The sequence below is a fragment of the Myxocyprinus asiaticus genome, chromosome 28 (assembly GCF_019703515.2).
Source record: "Myxocyprinus asiaticus isolate MX2 ecotype Aquarium Trade chromosome 28, UBuf_Myxa_2, whole genome shotgun sequence".
NCBI lineage: Eukaryota > Metazoa > Chordata > Actinopteri > Cypriniformes > Catostomidae > Myxocyprinus > Myxocyprinus asiaticus.
In genome coordinates this window covers 36,523,072-36,542,980 of record NC_059371.1, presented here as the reverse complement: position 1 = coordinate 36,542,980, position 19,909 = coordinate 36,523,072, and the positions used below count along the sequence as shown (strand labels likewise).

General features: G+C 36.6%; 2 protein-coding genes across 10 annotated transcripts in view; both read left to right on the top strand.

The window, feature by feature from the left end:
* Positions 1–7,534, top strand: part of LOC127418760 (ralBP1-associated Eps domain-containing protein 2-like) — a 63,798-nt gene extending 56,264 nt beyond the window's left edge. For 8 of the 9 annotated variants that reach the window (XM_051659555.1, XM_051659554.1, XM_051659553.1 and 5 more), the window contains 3 exons: positions 1,950–2,083; positions 2,167–2,272; positions 6,332–7,534. In XM_051659555.1, the coding sequence (XP_051515515.1) occupies positions 1,950–2,083; positions 2,167–2,272; positions 6,332–6,400 (309 nt within the window). In that variant the 3' untranslated portion in view covers positions 6,401–7,534. Of the gene's footprint in view, positions 1–1,932; positions 2,084–2,166; positions 2,273–6,331 lie in introns of all 9 variants that reach the window. The other variant, XR_007893542.1, reaches the window with a different exon arrangement.
* A 10,776-nt stretch (positions 7,535–18,310) lies between these two features.
* LOC127418731 (actin remodeling regulator NHS-like) overlaps positions 18,311–19,909 on the top strand; it is a 124,232-nt gene continuing 122,633 nt past the window's right edge. Inside the window, exon 1 of the mRNA XM_051659471.1 lies at positions 18,311–18,707. Coding sequence (XP_051515431.1) covers positions 18,428–18,707 — 280 coding nt within the window. The 5' untranslated portion in view covers positions 18,311–18,427. The remainder of the gene's footprint in view (positions 18,708–19,909) is intronic.

Genomic DNA, 19,909 nt, shown 5'->3' with positions numbered 1-19,909 from the left:
CATCAAAACGCAGATTATCAATACATTTTCACAAGTGTCGACATAATATTTTTCCATTTAAGTTTGCCGCATAAATCCTATGTTGATGTCAATTTTCGTGAAAAACTGGTCTGGAAACAGTTTTTGTTGAGAAGAATGGCATTAATGCAAAAATGTAGTGTCACATGACAGAATTTACATCACATCTGCCCTTACAAATAACAGCATAGTGGAGAGGAACACTTGGACTGATGAGGAGACTCGAGTATTCCTTAATTTCTTTAAAAGACACATTACCTTTATTCCTGATGGAAGTTTTTCCAGATTTTTTTATGGACTGCGTGTTTCCGAGCCGATAATGATTACGGTGCGTTTTACCAAAACGGCCGTTTAAAAAAAACAAAAACAAAAAAAAAACATATTTTACTAATCCTGTGCGATTGACATAAATACATAATAAAATGTGAATCTGCACCGTCCAGCCTGTAAGCCCGTTATTTATGGTTGTTTAAGTTTTCCGAGTGTCTGAAGTGGATGTTGGTCAACAAGAAGATAACAGACACATGTTTTCAGAACAATAAAACAAAAAGAGAAACAAAATTCAGAGCCAAGGGTATTAAACAAAAGAGCCAATATAATTAATATTCAGATAAAATAAAAGACATAAAAGAAAAGGGATATGAAGGGAGTAATTAACTTAAATGAATAAAACTAAATCATAACAAGTGTACAGATAATGTCATAAATAACAGAGCTAGGCCTATATGGGGTCATATTATAGGCCTACCAAAAGTTTTATAGACACCAAAATTCATTCACACATACCAAGTTTTGATTATTATTTTGGTGGAAAGAGGGGGCCTGGGTAGCTCAGCAAGTAAAGACGCTGACTACCACCCCTGGAGTCACGAGTTCGAAATCCAGAGCGTGCTGAGTGACTCCAGCCAGGTCTCGTAAGCAACCAAATTGGCCTGGCCAGAGTCACATGGTTCGCTCTCGGTGGGTGCGTGGTGAGTTGTGCGTGGATGCCGCAGAGAGTAGCATGAGCCTCCACACGCACTATGTCTCCGTGGTATGCGCTCAACAAGCCACGTGATAAGATGCGCGGCTTGATGATCTCAGATCGTGGAAAGAGTTTTAAAAATCTTTTTGAAAAAATGACTGCAGATAACGCTGGCTGTTATGTATGGAATAATACAGTGTTTTCCAGGCATTTCATGTTATTGTGCATTTGTTTTTTGTTTTTTGAAACATTTGAAAAGAACACAAGCATGAAATTTTGTGATTTGAGCAAATTGAAGAAGAGTGTTGAAGATTTTCTGTGTTGTTCTGACAATGCAGCCCCGTGTTTCACAACATATTTTCTGCAAGGACAAATAAAATTACATAATGTGATTGTCCATATTTTAATTCAGGAGTGTAATACAGGATTATAGGCTCTGTTGTATTTAGCCAAGTATTCCAATAAATTTAGCTGAATAATCCCAGATACAGACGAGCTACTTCTCTAATTCCACGTTGTCTTCTGATATTTCCTACTATTGCAGTTATGTGAAATTAAACAGGAAGCTGGCTAATTTCAGTAAATTACCTCAATACTCTCTCCATTGTACACAAATGTGGGGACATCTGGCTTGTGAAAGGTACACAATTTGCAATATACACAAAATTCTGTATGGAAACTGCTCAAGGGCAGATTTCTTTTGTGCTAAACCAAAACGTATGCGACAAAGTATTTTAAGAGTGACGTCATGACACATACCATTTTATCAGCAAAAGGCCATTTGAATAGAAACGAGCAGGAGACAGCAATTTTTACAAACATTTTTTTAACGCATTTTCACTTTGTCTATAACAGAACAGCGCTAAAAGTGGATGAAAACTTAGTTATTGTAATACAGTTGTAGAGAATACTATCAGTATTACTGTTATACAATTTCTTTGACATGCAAGATCAAACCTCCTCACAGGATTGTGCAGGGTTACTCCAAGGCCACGCCCCTCAGAAGCCAGTACGAAGAAAGCTCCACCCTGAAAGCCAGAGTGCCACGCCCCCCTCGGCCACGCCCTACTCTGCTGCCACACTGACCAAATCTACACAGAGGTGCATAAATCAGCAAATACCCAAACTTCCATCAATATCATATATGCATATAAGCAGGTTGTGATAAATCTGGTGTGTTCCAGGTTGCCTCCCAAACAGAAGAGAGAGATCCAGATGGCCATAAGAAAGAACAGAGAAACCAACGCAGTCCTGACTCGCCTCAACAGTGAACTTCAGCAACAGCTAAAGGTGCAACAGCCATATTCACACATTTCTGGTTGCAGAAATAGTTTGCCCAAAAAAATACAATTCTGTCATTATTTGCTTGTTCCAAACCCATGTGCCTTGTTGGAACACACAAGGAGATGGTTAGATGGAATGTCCAAGCTGTTTTTTTTTCCATACAACAAATGTAGCTCTTAAATTGCAACATGCCAGATTTGAATGTGCTCAAGCATGAATGACATTTGAAAGCATTAAAGGAATATTCCAGGTTCCATATAAGTTAAGCTCAATCAACAGCATTTATGGCATAATACTGATTACCACAAAAAGTTATTTTGACTCGTCCCTCCTTTTCTTTAAAAAAAGTTAAAAGAGTTCCAGTGAGGCACTTACAATGGAAGTGAATGGGGGCCAATTTTTGAACGTTAAAATACACACTTTTTCAAAAGTATAGCCACAAGACATAAACAATATGCGTGCAAACATGATTTTAGTAAAATCAATTACTAACCTTTTCTGTGTAAATTTATAGATAATTTTACAACTTTGTTGCCATGACGATGTAATGTCAATAAACCCTAACACCACAACACAATTTAAACAACTTTACAGCTCATATAATACACAAATTTGAACAGAATAATTAATGTAAGTGCTATTATCAAATTGTAAACTTCACAGTTATGGCTTAAAACCCTCCAATTCCATTGTGAGTGAATCACTGTAACCTTGATTTTTTATTTTTTTTTTCTCCCAATTTGGAATGCCCAATTCCCAGTGTGCTCTAAGTCCTCGTGGTGGCATAGTGACTCACCTCAATCCGGGTGGTGGAGGATGAATGAGGAGGTTACCCCGTGTGACGCTACCCTCCCTAGCAACTGGGCCAGTTTGGTTGCTTAGGAGACCCGGCTGCAGTCACTCAGCAAACTCCAGGGGTGGTAGCCAGCATCTTTACCGCTGAGCTACCCAGGCCCTGATTTTTGCTTTTTTTTTTATTTTAAAGAAAAGGAGGGATGAGTCAAAATACATTTTTGTAGTAATCAACATTATGCCACAAATGCTGTCGATTGAGCTTAACACCCGGAATATTCCTTTAACAGTGTAGGGAATTCAGTACTTGTATTATAGCCCATGAGTCAAATGAAATATGTTTATGGTACTTTTGTGTCCTATGTGGAGCTTTACAGCAGCTGTTCACTGTGGGCTTTTGTTGTATGAAAAAGAGCCGCATGAACATTCTTTAAAATGGGCTGGGTAAAAATACAGATTTTCTGACTACCCTTACAAAAAATCTAGAGTTCTGGCAAACTACCCGCAAACTTGCCACAAATGAGCTTGCGATTTCATTCAAACCTTGTTTGCTGCGAAGCTCATTTGCATGTCAAAATGATCAGTGGTGAATCAGCGGCAAGTTTACTGCAAATTTGCCATGAACTCTCGATTTTTGTAAGGGTAATCGCAGTCTTCATTTGAACAATCCCGATATCAATTATTAAAATCCTAAGATCGTTTTTTTATTTTTACTATAAAGTTTACTTCAGTTTTGGTTGTGTTGTTTATTATATCTGATAAATAAATAGCAATTAAACTGTAAAGTTTGGGCCTGTTGTTCATTTTTAAATTACGGTAATATTGCTAAGTTAGAAGGTCCGCTGTATAATTTACAGCATTAGATGAGAATGAATTTCTTTTATGTGTAAGCAAAATTGACTTTATAACTAAATCAGAATCTAATCATATCGTGTCGGAATCAAATCAAGAGCTTGTGAATCAGAATAGAATAAAATCGGTAAATCTGTATCAATATCCAGCACTAATACAAAACATCTCCTTTTCTGTTCCTTGAAAGCAAAAAAGTCATATGGGTTTGGAATTACATGAGATGAGTAGCCTAAATAATGAAAAATGTTTAATTCTTGGATGAACTATTCCTTTAAGTTCTTTGCTTTTAATACGCATATGCTATTCTAAGAAGCAACAAGCAAGATAAATAAATAATGCTGCCCATTCATGCTTAAAACGTTGACTTCTCATATGATACTATCTGTCTTCTCACGCATGGGAAGTTCTCTTGGATGGGCTGCACGTCGTATTTCCAAAACCTCTACTCGGACTGATGAAAAATCTCTTCCAGTCTGTATATTAACACATATCAGACTTACTGCATCTTTTATATATACACAAGGACAGCTCATGTTACCATCAAGAGTTATTGGGTGAATCTGGGTTGGTCTAGAATTGCAGTCTTCAAATCATTCAGTGATCCTTCTCAAGGAACACAAACACACACACACACACACACACATGCACACTTTCTACACAGATTTGCTACTAACAGGTGTCCTATTTAAAATAGTGCATCCTACAGCTGTTGCACCGTGGATGAATTGTGGCAGTGAAACTGTTCTCGTGACCAGCAGAATGTGCTTGGAAATGCATTTTACAACCAAGAGTGAAAGAAAGAGACAGGAAAAAGTGAAAGAAAGACAGATATAATGCTAGACTCTTGCTCGTAAACACCCAGTTCAGGTTTCAGCTTTACATGCTGGGAACAGTTTACCTGCATTTAAAGGAATAATTCAACTAAAAAATTACATGATGTGCGTTCTTCCATTCCAGCGGATTTCGTTACGGTTAAAGATAGTGCCATGTCGAAACAATTCGATCCTTTGCTTTTTTTGCGCTTGGTGGGGCATAAGGATAATTTGGGTGGGGCCCAGCAATCAAACCTGTGCTGATATCTGAGCACATGTTTCTGAAGGGTTTCAAATTACATGAAATGATAGGTGTGTTTGTGAGACAATTCATGTCTGCATTTGTCTATATTGTTTTAGAAGATATCTAATATATGTGACTAATGACAAATGAAGACAAGCAGGAATAAAGGTTTTAGAGCCATGTGGGCAAGCAAGTCGCTTTTATCCTTCGTCTTTGATGTAACTCAAAGGTCATGACCTCAGGTTCCTTTGTCTGTCAGAGGAATTCTTCATTTGACAAATGTCTTTCTGCTGGACTCAGAACAACTAGTTATTAGTAGCCCTTGTTATTGCTCATACCTTATTATTATATGTAAATTTTTGCAAAATTATTTTTACTTTGCTCATTGTACATACCGCAGCAGCTTGACTTTCACACAAATCACGAGGAAAACGGCAGATTATCAGTTCATAAACACTTACTTTTCGCCCTGTTCCTCACACAATGCTATTTTATGAGATCTAAACACTTTTACTATAGCGAATGACTTGTAAGACAATACAGTTTAAGGTTTACATTACATAACCAACTACATTTACCAGCTTTTTCAAGCCCGATTCAATTGTGCGGTAGCTCAACTGATAGTGCATCGCACTTGATGCGAAGGACTGGGATATGAGTCGTGAAGAACGCACGAGTCGACAAGTAAGCTGAAAGTGCACAATATGCTTGCTTCAAGCAATTGTTTTTCCATCTCACGTTTGCTTTTATGATGCTATCGATTGGGTTTAAGGTTTAGGGTAGGGAGGTCGGTTTTGTTGATTTTAAAATTCGATAGAGCATTAACCTTAAAAACCTCATATGTTTGGTCTAGGGGTATGATTCTCGATTCGGGTGCAAGAGGTCCGGGGTTGAAATCCCGGACGAGCCCCCAATTTTTTTAACTCACTTTTAGCACCACACAGTGGACATTTCACCGCAGAACTGACACGTCATTAAACACGTAATATCCTTTTGCAAAAATGTCAGCACTTAAAACACCTTAGCAACTGCATAGCAATACCCTGGCAACCACTCACAAAACACATTTTTATTTTCTTTAGATGATGTAAAATAGTTATTTCTGTAAAAGATTTAGAAAATAAGTGTTGGGTAAATCGTGATCTAGATTGGATCATTTACTTACTGGCTTTGGGTCACAATGTGCAGTTTTATTGTAACCCGAAAGCGAGTTCAGGATATCATACAAGCTTAAGGGAAATTGAATCTTGAATTGAAATGGAGTTTAATTTGATTCACTCAGCCTAGCTTATCTGAAATAATCATTCCAATATTAGTTTGACTCTGTGTTCTCCTCTCTCTATTTTCCCTGTCTTTGTCTATAAGGTTGTGCATCGGGAGCGAGTTACTTTGGAATCCCAGTTGGAGTTACTGCGGCCCATGGCATCAACCTGACCCAAAACACACACACACACTCTTTCTATTTTGTCTTTCTACGCACACATCTTTCAATATGACGATGGCAAAACCGTATTTAGTACGAAACCAGGGGCTATAATACAGTCACATGATAGGAAGCTCACTTTAAGTGACCAAACATTTGGGATGCCACAAACATTGTCAAAAACACAGGTAGAGGATTCACCTACATACAGGAGGAGAACAAGAAGAATTACACAAAGTTTGTTCTGTCAAAAACAGAACAGTTTGTTAGCTTGTTTGTTTGTTCCAGCCTGTTTTTACAGCAAAATTATCTAAGTATCAGTGAAACAAGATAACTGTACTTGAGAAGCAATATTGTTTAAGATAATACGCATTGTTTTCAGAGAGTATATCTTGAAAGAATTGTGTTTTTCTACCATATTGGTTAAATCGTTTATTATTAGTTTTGTTTTAAATAACTTTTAATTTAGTGATATGTATGCCTAAAACAAGAAAACAAATTATTTGCCAATGAGATAAGACAAGTTTACTTAATTCAAGATGTATTCTCTAAAGTAAATATAAATTGTTATTGGATATTTCTAAATTTATTTGGGGAAAAAAGACAAAAAACTAAATGATATTTTTGCAGTGAAAAGCTTTGAGTGATCAAAGATGAACTTTATTCCAGAAAACTGGAATCTATGGATCTATTTTTGTGCTTTGTTGGACAACTATACTAGCGCATCATGAAATAATAACCGTAATTTAATTAACGTGAATGTGTTTGAGGCCATTCCCGTTTCACCAAGAATAAGCTTAATAATGGTGATTCTCACACAGACATGTTTAGGTCACATTTTTCACCCCAAAATCAAAAGGAAAAAAAAAAAAAAAGAAGAAAAAATGATTCTCTAATTATTTGTAAGATTTGTTGCATTGACATTAATTTCATGACAATCAAGAACATCATGATTCTGAATTTTTCCCCCATTCCATTATTCTCAGTGGTGATTCTCACTAGATTCACTGTACAGTAAAAAAATAAATAAAAAATGTGTAAGAATGTTTTTAAAATTAAAATCTGCATAAACTGCATACATTTTAACATGATGTATAAATACTCTCTAATTTAAATAATCATTATACATAATATATAATCGTAAAATAATCAATAAAATATTATTATAAAATAAAAATGTAATATATATATATATATATATATATATATATAAATAATAATGTATTTAAATATGAATAAATACACATAATTATATATTATATATATTTATATCTTAATGGTCCTAAAAAAATTGCCTTTATTTTCTTTAAGCAAAATATAATTTCTTATGTCTTTCTTTTTGGTTTTGGGTTAAAATATGACCCAGACATGAAACCACAGCAGGTTTCCTGAGATTCACCCAGAAAGAACACTGGTAAAGACTTTAGCTCTGAATAATCATTATCATGTAAGCTGGGACAAAGTATAAGATATAAATTTGTAAAGATGTGGAATGTTTTGTCATAAAGACTCCTCAAATCTGAATGTGTGTGTTCGTGCATGAAGCTGAATTTTTACACCGATGAGGTGGCAAAAACTGCATTTTATTTTAGATTGTTAGTTTTGATGGCATGTTTTATGCAAGTTTTTTGACTGGAATGTTAGAGCATTCAAAGTAATTTTGAATGCCACATGTACATTTACATCAGTACAAATGAATGAGGGGGATCCATTGATTGTGCTCCTAACGAATTACAAAGACTTTGGGTGTCACAAAATTTACATTTGTCAGAAATAAATTATTTTATACATTTCCTTTTTGTATTGCTTGCAATATCTTTAACTATTATTTCTAACTTTTAACTATTCTAAAAAATCAACATGGGTATATAATTACTGTACAGGTAATTATGAAGTGTCAAAAAAAAAAAGATGTTTAAAAAAAATCATCAAATGAAAACCAGCTACTGCAAAAAAGTAAAAAAATGTCTTTTTGTTTTGAAGTGTGCTAAATAATTTTACTATGCAAAAAATTGTCATGATTTTGCAGGCCAAGCTTGTTGTTGGCCATGTTGTGTGTGTGGTTTTTTTTTTATACTGATAATATGGATCTAGCTGAACTTCACATACACTGTGTTCTGATGCAGGAATGTGATGTCTGTGTGTCAATAAACCAATGTAATTATGGGAGAGTATGGTGAATTCAGTGTGTGTTTGTAATTTTAGCTTTTCTTTTAGACGGCATGCTGTCAGAATCACGAAAAAAGGCTCATCCCTCAGTTTGTAAAAAAAGCAAATAAAAATCACTAATACACGTGTTACTTGTTACGTGTGCAAATGTACAATCCTGATATCAACATGTCTATACATTTATTTCAACATGTTCGAAACCTGGAAAAGGCTTTCTTACTAGTTAAAATCACATTATAGAGATCTGAAATGAACATTTCCACTAGAAAACCAAATTACAGATATAAAAAATTAGCATTTTTACCATTTACTAGGTTAAATTCCATTTTTGATATCAAGAATGAACTCTTTTACTAGTGCAAACCTAAGTACTGATATCAGAAAATGTCAATTTAACTAGTAATAATTCCATTGCTTGTATCAAGAATTAGCATTTTAAATTGTGAACATTTAATTATACTGTAGATATACAGTATAATTCATATCCTGCACATGATTAAATGTCAGAAAGGCTTGCAATAGTCATGACCGCATTTTTGCCGGATATCAGAAAGGGGTTGTTTGATTTTACACACTGATGGATGATTAATCAACAACATGCCATGGACAACAAAGATGCAGCCGATAGAGCTTAACTTGCATTGAATCTTCAACATTTCTTTAAGTACTTTAGGGTGAAACCATAAACGCTCTTCTCTTCAATTTATCTCTTTGTGGTTTTTTTTTTATTTTTTTATTTTTTTATGTTCGTCTCAAACCTGAGGACCATGGAGAATCAATTGTGCATGTACGGTCAGTGGATCAAGAGGTTGTGACCTCTGACGATCATGTTCTATCGGTCTCATGAGCTCTTCTGACTCTCTTGTGGATTGGTTCCTTTGATGTGGATAAGACAACATAAAAAAATAAATTAAAAAAACGAGTATTTTAGGAGAATTATGAAATGTCTTAGTGGATTGTTAATTAATCCCTTGATTGGATACTAATTAAGGCCACATCCAAGTTTGAAATCTTAGTTTTCAATTTCCTAACTTCATCATTTTCCAGATAATGGAAATGCTGACACTGAGAGCGTTTTCGAAAGTCTCCATTTTTGGTGGAGAAACATGCTGTGCTAGTGTGGATGAGAGGCGTAAACAGCTAAATCAATGTACTTTCAAATGAAAATGTAGTAGCGTGGACGTTGCCTAAAAAATAAATACTATTAGATTCCATTCGCATTACTTTTTTCACAACTTTGCGAATGACGGCCATTTGAATTATATTTAAATTGATTACGCTTTCTATGCAATTCTGGAGGCAAAAATTCCTTGCATACTGATAACAATGAACAAATAACCATGCATTAACTCTCTCTCAAATAACTCATCTGATTCTGGATTGTGAACTGATCCAAACATGTTTCTGCCAAGTTTTCTTTTTGGGGTTTGGTCTTGTTAAAATACACGCAGTAAACACATAATGCTCCTGTGTAGGTTTGGATTGGATGGCACTGAGAGAGTAATCCGGTGGATGCAGTCCACCAGTGTCAGTGTCTGATGGATGTATCATTGTTCGGTCTGTCACGCGTTGAAGCTGATCGACTGTGGAATGAATCCAAACAACAGGACAATAGAGACTATAGAGAGTAACATGCTTATAAAATCATATTATATAAACTGCATCCTGGGCCTCACCTCACCAGCAAATCAGAAGGGAGAACACATAGGGGAGTCCAAAAATTTTTTGGACAATTAAGTCTCACTTATTTATTTGAAAGAAAGGTGGCACAAGAACAACTTTCAAGCAAATTTTCACCAAAAGTTAGTTTAAGTTTTAAATGACATAACAATATACATTGACGAAGTATTTGGACACTTCATGATTGTCAAACTTGAGGGGAACTGATTTGATACATCCACTTAAAGGAATAGGTCACCCAAAAATGAAAATTCTCTCATCATTTACTCACCCTCATGCCATCCCAGATGTGAATGACTTTCTTTCATCTGTTGAACACAAAGATTTTTAGAAGAATATTTAGGCTCTTTTGGTCCTCACAATGCAAGTGAATGGGTGCCAACATTTTGAAGCTCCAAAATCCACATAAGGGCAACATTAAAGTACTCCAGGTGACTCTGGTGGTTAAATCCATGCCTTCTGAAGTGATATGATAGGTGTGGGTGAGAAACAGATCAATATTTAAGTCCTTTTTCCTTCACTTTCACTTTCTCCTTCTTCTGTTTCTGGTGATTTAATTTCTTCATGCACATCGCCCCTTACTGGGCAGGGATGAGAATTTATGCAAAAAAATTACTTAAATATTGATCGGTTTCTCACCCACACCTATCGTATTGTGTCTTAACACATGGATTTCACCACTGAAGTCATATGGATTACTTTAATGATCCTTTTATTATTTTTTTAAGTGTGGCTTACATGTACAAATAGTTTTTTGGAGCCACTAAGATGACATCATATGGAATTACCAGTTCAAATGTAATATTTAATCATGCAAATCCCCCATCCCCCCAAAACAAACGAACAACACACCACAAGCGCATAAATACAGATGGATTTAGGTCACATGAGCATTTAAACTCCATTCTGCCAGGTTGCAAATCCATAAACGGCCTCAATTGGGTTCAACCCCAGTTCAACAACAGCTCTCTTTTTATCTTTCTAGCATGGAAAGAAGGGCATTTATTACTTAAAATCTTTTAAAAAAAAATAAAACAATGACTTGTCAATGTTTTCGAACGCATCTGAATTAATAAATCAGTCACAGAGAGTTTATATGCCACTGTTTCTGTCTCTTTCACAGAAAGAAAGAAAAAATCAGTATTTATGTTTGACAAAGCCAGCATACTGTTACTCTACAGATAATTAGACAAACTGTCAGATAGATAGACCGATAGATAGGCAGACAGGCAGGCTGGCAATAGTCCAGTAGTTTAATCAATGTCTTCTGAAGTGATCCAATCGGTTTGGGGTGAGAACAGACCAAAATGTAACTTCTTTTCACTATAAATCTTGACAACAGTCTCCTTGGCGATCATGATTTCAAGCTGGATTACACTTCCTATTGCGCCATCTAGCTCTATGTGTATGCATCAAGCACAAGGAACTGTAATCGAGCTTGAAATCATGATCGTGCCTAGAGACTGCAATGGCAAGATGTGCAGTGAAAAAGGAGTTACAGTTTGGTCTGTTCTCACCCAAAACTGATTGGATCGCTTCAGAAGACATTGATTAAACTACTGGACTACTGCCAGCCTGCCTGCCTGCCTGTCTATCTGTCTATCTATCTGAAAGTTTGTCTAATTATCTATTTAGATAGCTAACTGACTGTCTCATAATGTCTGTACCACCCAAATTCAAATTCTTTAAACTTTGAGAAAAGGCTTTGTAAAGCCAATATCAAAGTTTGTCTTGATAATCTTTACCTAGCTAATTTTGTCTTGTTTTCCAGAACAAATATATTAACAACTGTGTAAGATAATAAGACTTTCTTTCAAAGAATATACCCTGAATTAAGTTTTTTTTTTGTTTTTTTGTTTTTTTGTTTTTTTTTTCAGCTCATTGGCAAACCATTTTTTCTAATCTTATTTTTAAGCATAAACCTCAACACCTTGTTTGATTTATGTTTAAAACAAGGGGGGGAACTATTTTCCAGTCTTAATATCTAATGCAATCAATTTTAAGGATGTAAAACTAAAAGACTAATTACTTTTTTGCAGTGAAAATAAAGAGTTAAATGTCCTGAGCAGTTGGAGTCACAGATGAGATGGATGTTTTTATGGAGACATATTTAGACACAAACATTCACAGGGACTCTCACTCACATAAATAGACAGATTTAAACACACTCACTCACTTGGTGCAGCTGTGCCACTCTCAAACAGACAGACACAAGCATTGCAGGGGTCACCTGACTCAATCCAAACCACTCTACAGACCCATTCTCTCCATGTTCCTAAAATAACGTCTGGTGCCATGGGACCCCAATCGGTGGAAAGCGATCCTTGGGGTCCTCAAGACTCCCTGGACTGAGCTTCATTCAGTTCAAAATGCAGACCTAGAATATGAAGATGGGATTTATGTTGTGTCTGGGCCTATTTTATGGATCAATAAGATATTTTACATTGTGACTGACTTGAGATTTCTATGATAGTTAAGCACATTTCCTCCCCAAGTTCTCATTAACATGACAGATTATTATTTAATTTAGAGTTTTGTTGTAATTGCCAAGGCCAAGGGCATTGTCAGGGCAAAACATTTGGGGCTCGCCTCGAACCCTGAATGAGTCTATCCCCGAATGTTTTTCCCTGAACTGCCCCAGGTGTTGAGTGGAACTGAAGCGGAGTAATTATGTACATGTTGGTTAAGACGCTTTTTCATAAAGACGAGTTGTTGGCTGTTACTTAGAATCAGAACTAGCAATGCCCAATGAATCACTCAAATTATTTTAAAGAATCACTCTTTATTTTAAAGAGTCTGTTCTTTTCAATGAATTGGAAAGGTTGGCAAAATGATCTGAATCGGTTCGCGACTTGGAATCTTTCGGACGGCTGCTACGGACTGACTCATTTGGAGTGGTTTCTCACTCCGTAAATCAGTAACGGAATACTTCAGAGCACAGAAAAGAAGAAGGTCTTCATAATGTTTAACACGAATGTGTGCAGCTTCTGAACGAATCTGTACTGCCGGTAAAATTAAGAGTATCAAACATTTAAAGTTCACGAATGAATAAAGTGCCTAAAATTACCATAATTGCCATGTTTTCTTTGGACATGTACCTTAGAGTAGTATGTTTCTAAATATTTGTAAATGAATGAAAATATTTCAATTATATTGACGTGTAGTCATGTACTTCAGCTGTTACGAATCAGAACAAGCGATACCCAAATTGATGGGTAGATGTATCCACACTGTGACAGGTTCTTCAGATCTCTTGTGAAGGAGGAAGCGGGGGCCAGGTAAACAGTCACTGTAAACTTTTCAGCGTTCTACACAAATGTTTGCTTTTCAGCACAACAATCACACACACACAACACTGCTGCGTGCTTCACTCTCTCTCTCTACTCCAGCGATCTGGATTGCACTTTCATCCATATCCACTCTCACTGCAAACACAAAACAGCTGTTAGAGGTGATTTTCCACAGGTGTCAGTCCTTACCGTTCTGTCTCTCCCAGCCTCGCTCTCTGTAAACATCGCTCGGCCACGCCCCAATCACAACACACACTTATGGATAAATTTAGGACTTATTCATTGGTAGTTGTTTGTGTGTGGGTCGGCCATGGTGAAAACAGCAAAACAAAAGTCTCAAAATTCAAAGAAATAAAACAGAATAGACACAAAAACATGTCAATGAATGCATGCGTATCACTTGATCCACAAATGCACATTCAATGCTTCACAAGGCCATTTTGTGTTTAATTTGGAACATCTTCATTTGGTTGCATACACAAACTGTGATTTATTTGTACAAAACGGAACATTTATATTCAGAAATATGTCTCTATTTGTACAAATAGGTGCACATTCATTTAATAATAAATTTAAGTAAAAAGACATTTGTATAATTCTAATAACACACATTTGTGAATTTTTCCCAAATTAGTGGGTAGATATGCCCACATTTATGAATGAATTTAGGACTTATTCATTGGTAGTTGTTTGTGTGTGGGTCAGCCATGGTAAAAACTGTGAAACAAAAGTCTCAAAATTCAAATAAATAAAACAGAATAGACACAAAAACATGTCAATGAATGCACGTGTCACTTGATCCACAAATGCACGTTCAATGCTTCACAGGGCCATTTTGTGTTTAATTTGGAACGTCTTCCTTTGGTTAGACATGCAAATTTTGTTACATTTATACAAAAGGGAACATTTGTATTCACAAATATGTCTCTATTTGTACAAATAGGTGCACATTCATTTAATTCAGAATTTCACTGACACAAGTTGAAAGGCATTTGTGTGTGGATAGTAAGATGCATGTATGGCATTTATCGAATTGATGGATAAGTGTTTACAGATTTGTGAATAATTTTGATACTATATTCATCCCATAATTTACCTACAATCAACTGAATCTAAATGCTACTTTTAGAGAGGTAAATTTGAGAAACTTCAACTAGTTCAGTGTCATGTGAATAGTCTTTTAGAAATGCTTGTAGACAATATTTACACGAATGCTACTACACAGCCTACTCAGGAAAGTCTTTCTTCAAAATAAATGCCAATTGATATTTTGTTTCACATTTTAAGTGTCGCTTAAGTGTCCAAAAACTTTATGAACAAATGAGATCAAATGACATGCTAATGTAATGGGAGCCAGCTGGTACGTGATAGGTGAGCGGTATGTGTAAACCTCACTCCCCTGGACTCAAGAGGAGCACTAGCGACTGATGCTAGAGGCTGTAGCTTTTAGCCTCCTGGTTAGTGTGCCCGTTTCCCATGCCGGCTGGCGCCGGTTACACTAACCAGTTTGACAAATGCACAAAAAAGAACCGACTCAAAATAATTATTAATTTGCGAATTGGGAATCGCTAGTTCAGATTTGTTACTTTAACATTTAACATTTGATTTTCTATTTCTTTAGAAAAAAAAAACATCTTTCTTTAAAACAAATGCCACTTGGTTTGATATTTTGTTATCAAATGCAATTAAACATTTGCACATTCTAAAGGAATAGTTCACCCAAAAATGAAAATTCTCTCATCATTTACTCACCCTCATGCAATCCCAGATGTGTATGACTTTCTTCTGCTGAACACAAATGAAGATTTTTAGAAGAATTTTTCAGCTCTGTAGGTCCATACAATGCAAGTGAATGGGTGCCAATTTTTTAGGCTCCAAAAAGCACATAAAGGCAGCATAAAAGTAATCCATAAAACTCCAGCGTTTTAATCCATGTCTTCAGAAGCGATATGCTAGGTGTGGGTGAGAAACAGATCAATATTCCTTTTTACTATAAACTCTCCTCCTTGACCAGTAGGTGGCAGTTTGCACGAAGAATGCGAATCACCTAAAACATAAGAAGAAGAATGTAAATGTGAAAGTGAAAGTAGAGATTTATAGTAAAAAAAAAAAAAGGACTTAAATATTGATCTGATTCTCACCCACACCTATCATGTTGTTTTTGAAGACATGGATTAAACCACTGGAGTCTTATGGATTACTTTTATGCTGCCTTTATGTGCTTTTTGACCTTTAAAGTTTTGGTCACCATTCACTTGCATTGTGAGGACCAACAGAGCTGTGAAATTCTTCTAAAATCTTCATTTGTGTTCTGCAGAAGAAAGAATGTCATACACATCTGGGATGGCACGAGGGTGAATAAATGATAAGAGAATTTTAACTTTTGTGTGAACTATCCCTTTAATTGTGGCTTTAGTGTCCAAAAACTATATCAATGAACGACATAAAATAACAAGTTATAGGCCTAAATGTAAAGGATATGGGACTTTGAGAGTATGAATGACAATATTTGCTCTGATTGCAAAGGAGGCCTGTGATGGATCTGCCACTAGAGGGATCTGTACTGTGTGAAAATATCTTTTGCTCTCTCTGTGTGGAAAGACTGTGATTTACTGAACACATCCAAAGGCCATTCCAAAGCCTGCCTGCTGCTCTTAAACTATATTAATTTGATGGCTTTAAGTTGTAAGTGATAATACAAAATGAATAAATGAATGAGCAAGTAAATGGATTAAATAATTGATCACTATAATTTGTTTCAGACTTCATTCATTTTCAGTGAGCAAGCCACTGTCTATGCACTGCTCTGTGATGGCCCATTCATTCAGAGTGTGTGTGCATTGCAGCGATGGCAATTCTGCGTTGAGTACTCTAGTATTTGCGTGCACTGGGAAGGGCTTTAGGGATGTGAGCTCTTTGGTTCTTATCAGAACGGCTTTAGTGAAATACTCACTCAGCAAATGTGAATGAGACTCTCTCTGTGATGTGTCCACACAGGAATCTCCACACACTCCATACACACTAACCAGACTCTGAGGACTAGTGTGTGGAAATGCATTACTTAATGTTTCAGACACTAACAATCTGCAAATAAGAACATTTGACTCCACTAAATGGCATAAAGGTCAGTTATTTCTTGCTACATTACAAGCCAACATGTCATTATTAAACAGATAAAAATCAAATAGATTAACACATTTTTATTCCATTTACAATATTACAATTTATATTCTGTTTTGAACAAATTTTATTAGGGTGTTTCTTCAACTTCAGGTACTTTTAGCCCTGTGGATTTCTATCTGTCTATCTATCTATCATCTGTCTGTCTGTCTATCTATCTATCCTCTGTCTGTCTGTCTGCCTGTCTATCTATCCTCTGTCCATCTGTCTGTCTGTCTGTCTGTCTATCTATCTATCTATCTATCTATCTATCTATCATCTGTCCGTCTGTCTGTCTATCTATCTATCTATCTATCTATCATCATCTGTCTGTCTATCTGTCTGTCTGTCTGTCCGGTCTGTCTATCGTCTGTCTGTCTATCTATCTATCATCATCATCTGTCTGTCAATCTATCTGTCTGTCTGTCTCTCCGTCCGTCCATCCGTCCGTCCGTCCGTCCGTCCGTCTGTCTGTCTGTCTATCTATCTATCTATCTATCTATCTATCTATCTGTCTGTCTGTCTGTCTGTCTATCTATCTATCTATCTATCTATCTATCTATCTATCATCATCATCTGTCTGTCTATCTGTCTGTCTGTCTGTCTATCTATCTATCGTCTGTCCGGTCTGTCTATCGTCTGTCTGTCTGTCTGTCTGTCTATCTATCTATCATCATCATCATCTGTCTGTCAATCTATCTGTCTGTCTGTCTCTCCGTCCGTCCGTCTGTCTGTCTGTCTGTCTATCTATCTATCTATCTATCTATCTATCTATCTATCTATCTATCTATTGTCTGTCTGTCTGTCTATCTATCTATCTATCTATCTATCTATCTATCTATCTATCTATCTGTCTATCTATCTATCTATCTACCTGTCTGTCTGTCTGTCGGTCTATCTATCTATCTATCTATCTATCTGTCTGTCTGTCTGTCTGTCTGTCTGTCTATCTATCTATCTATCTATCTATCTATCTATCATCTGTCTGTCTGTCTATCTATCTATTGTCTCTCTGTCTGTCTGTCTGTCTGTCTGTCTATCTATCTATCATCATCATCATCTGTCTGTCAATCTATCTGTCTATCTGTCTCTCCGTCCGTCCATCCGTCCGTCCGTCCGTCCGTCCGTCAGTCTGTCTGTCTATCTATCTATCTATCTATCTATCTATCTATCTATCTATCTATTGTCTGTCTGTCTGTCTATCTATCTATCTATCTATCTATCTATCTATCTATCTATCTATCTATCTGTCTATCTATCTATCTGTCTGTCTGTCTGTCTGTCTGTCTATCTATCTATCTATCTATCTATCTATCTATCTGTCTGTCTATCTATCTATCTATCTATCTATCTATCTATCGTCTGTCTGTCTGTCTATCTATCTATTGTCTCTCTGTCTGTCTGTCTATCTACTTATGTATGGGAAGTCTGTTGCGCAATCCAGGTCCAGCTTATGCGGGATTCCGCTCCAGGTTTTCCATTAATTCTTTCCTTAAAAGCGCTTTGAGTTTAAAGCGCAGAGAAAAACACACCAGTGAGTGAAACACGGATCAGAGAGGCAGAGGCGGATCTCAGTGCGTTACAGTGTGTGTGAGTGTGTGTGTGTGTGTGTGTCCAGCCGAACGGAGGATGGAGGACGAGCCGCAGGAGACCCTGGAGTAACGGAGGGTCTTTACTCTACATGGAACCTGTTTGTTTTCCTCAAAAAGTGGCTTTTATGTTGAAACTCTACATGAGAAAATGCCATTTGCCAAACGGATCGTGGAGCCCCATTTGTTGTGCCGACGCACGGACACAGATGAGGAGGGTTTACATTTCCAGGACCTGTGCACCATCAGTAATGTGGCTCTCTCTCGGACCTTGCGCCAGCTGTCCGACCTGGCCAAACACGCCTGCTCGCTCTTCCAGGACCTGGAGCACGAGTTGATCTTCACGAACCAGCGCGTCTGGGCGCTCCGGGATAAAATAAACAGGATCCAAACGACCACCGATGCGCTCGACCCCAAACAGGAGGCAGTGCGTAAGTAGCCCCACTTGATTTGAGTTTGGTGTTACACTTGTATCCAAAATAAATGACTTGTAGTTCATTCACTGTACTGCAAGTTTGGTGCTTTAAAAGTCTTGATTCGGTGCGCAATGGTGATCTATGTACCCCTGTAAGGTTTGAACCTGCAATCTTGGGGTCGCCAGCTCATATATTTTTAACCACTTAGTTAAAGTATACATACAGCCCTTTAAAGGTATCACTGGTGCCACTGAGTGTTATGTAATGATAATGGAAATGTGTTTTTACCTTTGCGCATGTTTTGCCAACCAGGACAGGCTTGTTTTGGCTCAAGAGCGCAGGAGTGGTGTGGTTTAGTGGTTAAGGATTTAGACAGGTGAGTCAAAACATGTGGGTTCGAACCCATCGTGAAGTGATTCCTGAGCTATGAGCAATGAAGTATTGACAGGTTGCTTCCAAGGGAACGTTGAGTGAGTCTTTTTGGATAAAGTAGTGAAAGTTGGTTTATCCAGTGGACAGCATAGAGGGGCGTGTGCCTTGTTCGCTCCAGATGCCATTGGAAAAAATATGATTCTTGTTACCGTGATTGAACTGTATCATCATTTCCGTATTGCATAAGAGCAATAAGCAGTTGGTCTCAATATTCATACGCATTCAAAAGCGAAACAAACCTGCGCCGTCTCTCCTGCAATGTGTGTATGGTGCATCCATTCAGAGCTTGAGCTTATTTATTGAGGTCACTGATTTCTGCTGGAAGTTGAACTTAGTTTGTGTGATGTAAGTTAGTCTGGTTAAACGGAAGAGTTTGATCCACATTAGTTGTGTGTGTTTGGCCATGTGCGTCACAAGCTTTACACACTCTCCAAAATGCACCAGCTGTAGAGTGAAAGAGAAAATAGTTTTTCTGTGTTTTGATGGAACCAAAACTTCCAAACAACACACCTTCCTGAAGAAATCCGCTTTTGGAATTTTATTTTATTTATTTATTTTTTATGTATTTATTTATTTATTGACATCCTGATTAGTACATATTGCTTATGAAAGATATTACAATTAGATGTATTTGTTTATTTATTTATTTCATTATTATTTTAAATATTATTATCACAGTCATGTGATGTGATTGTTTAATGTGTCATTATTTTTTCCCATTCATTCATTCAATTATTCCTTTTATTTATGAATTCCTTTATTTATTTTATATTATTATTACAGCC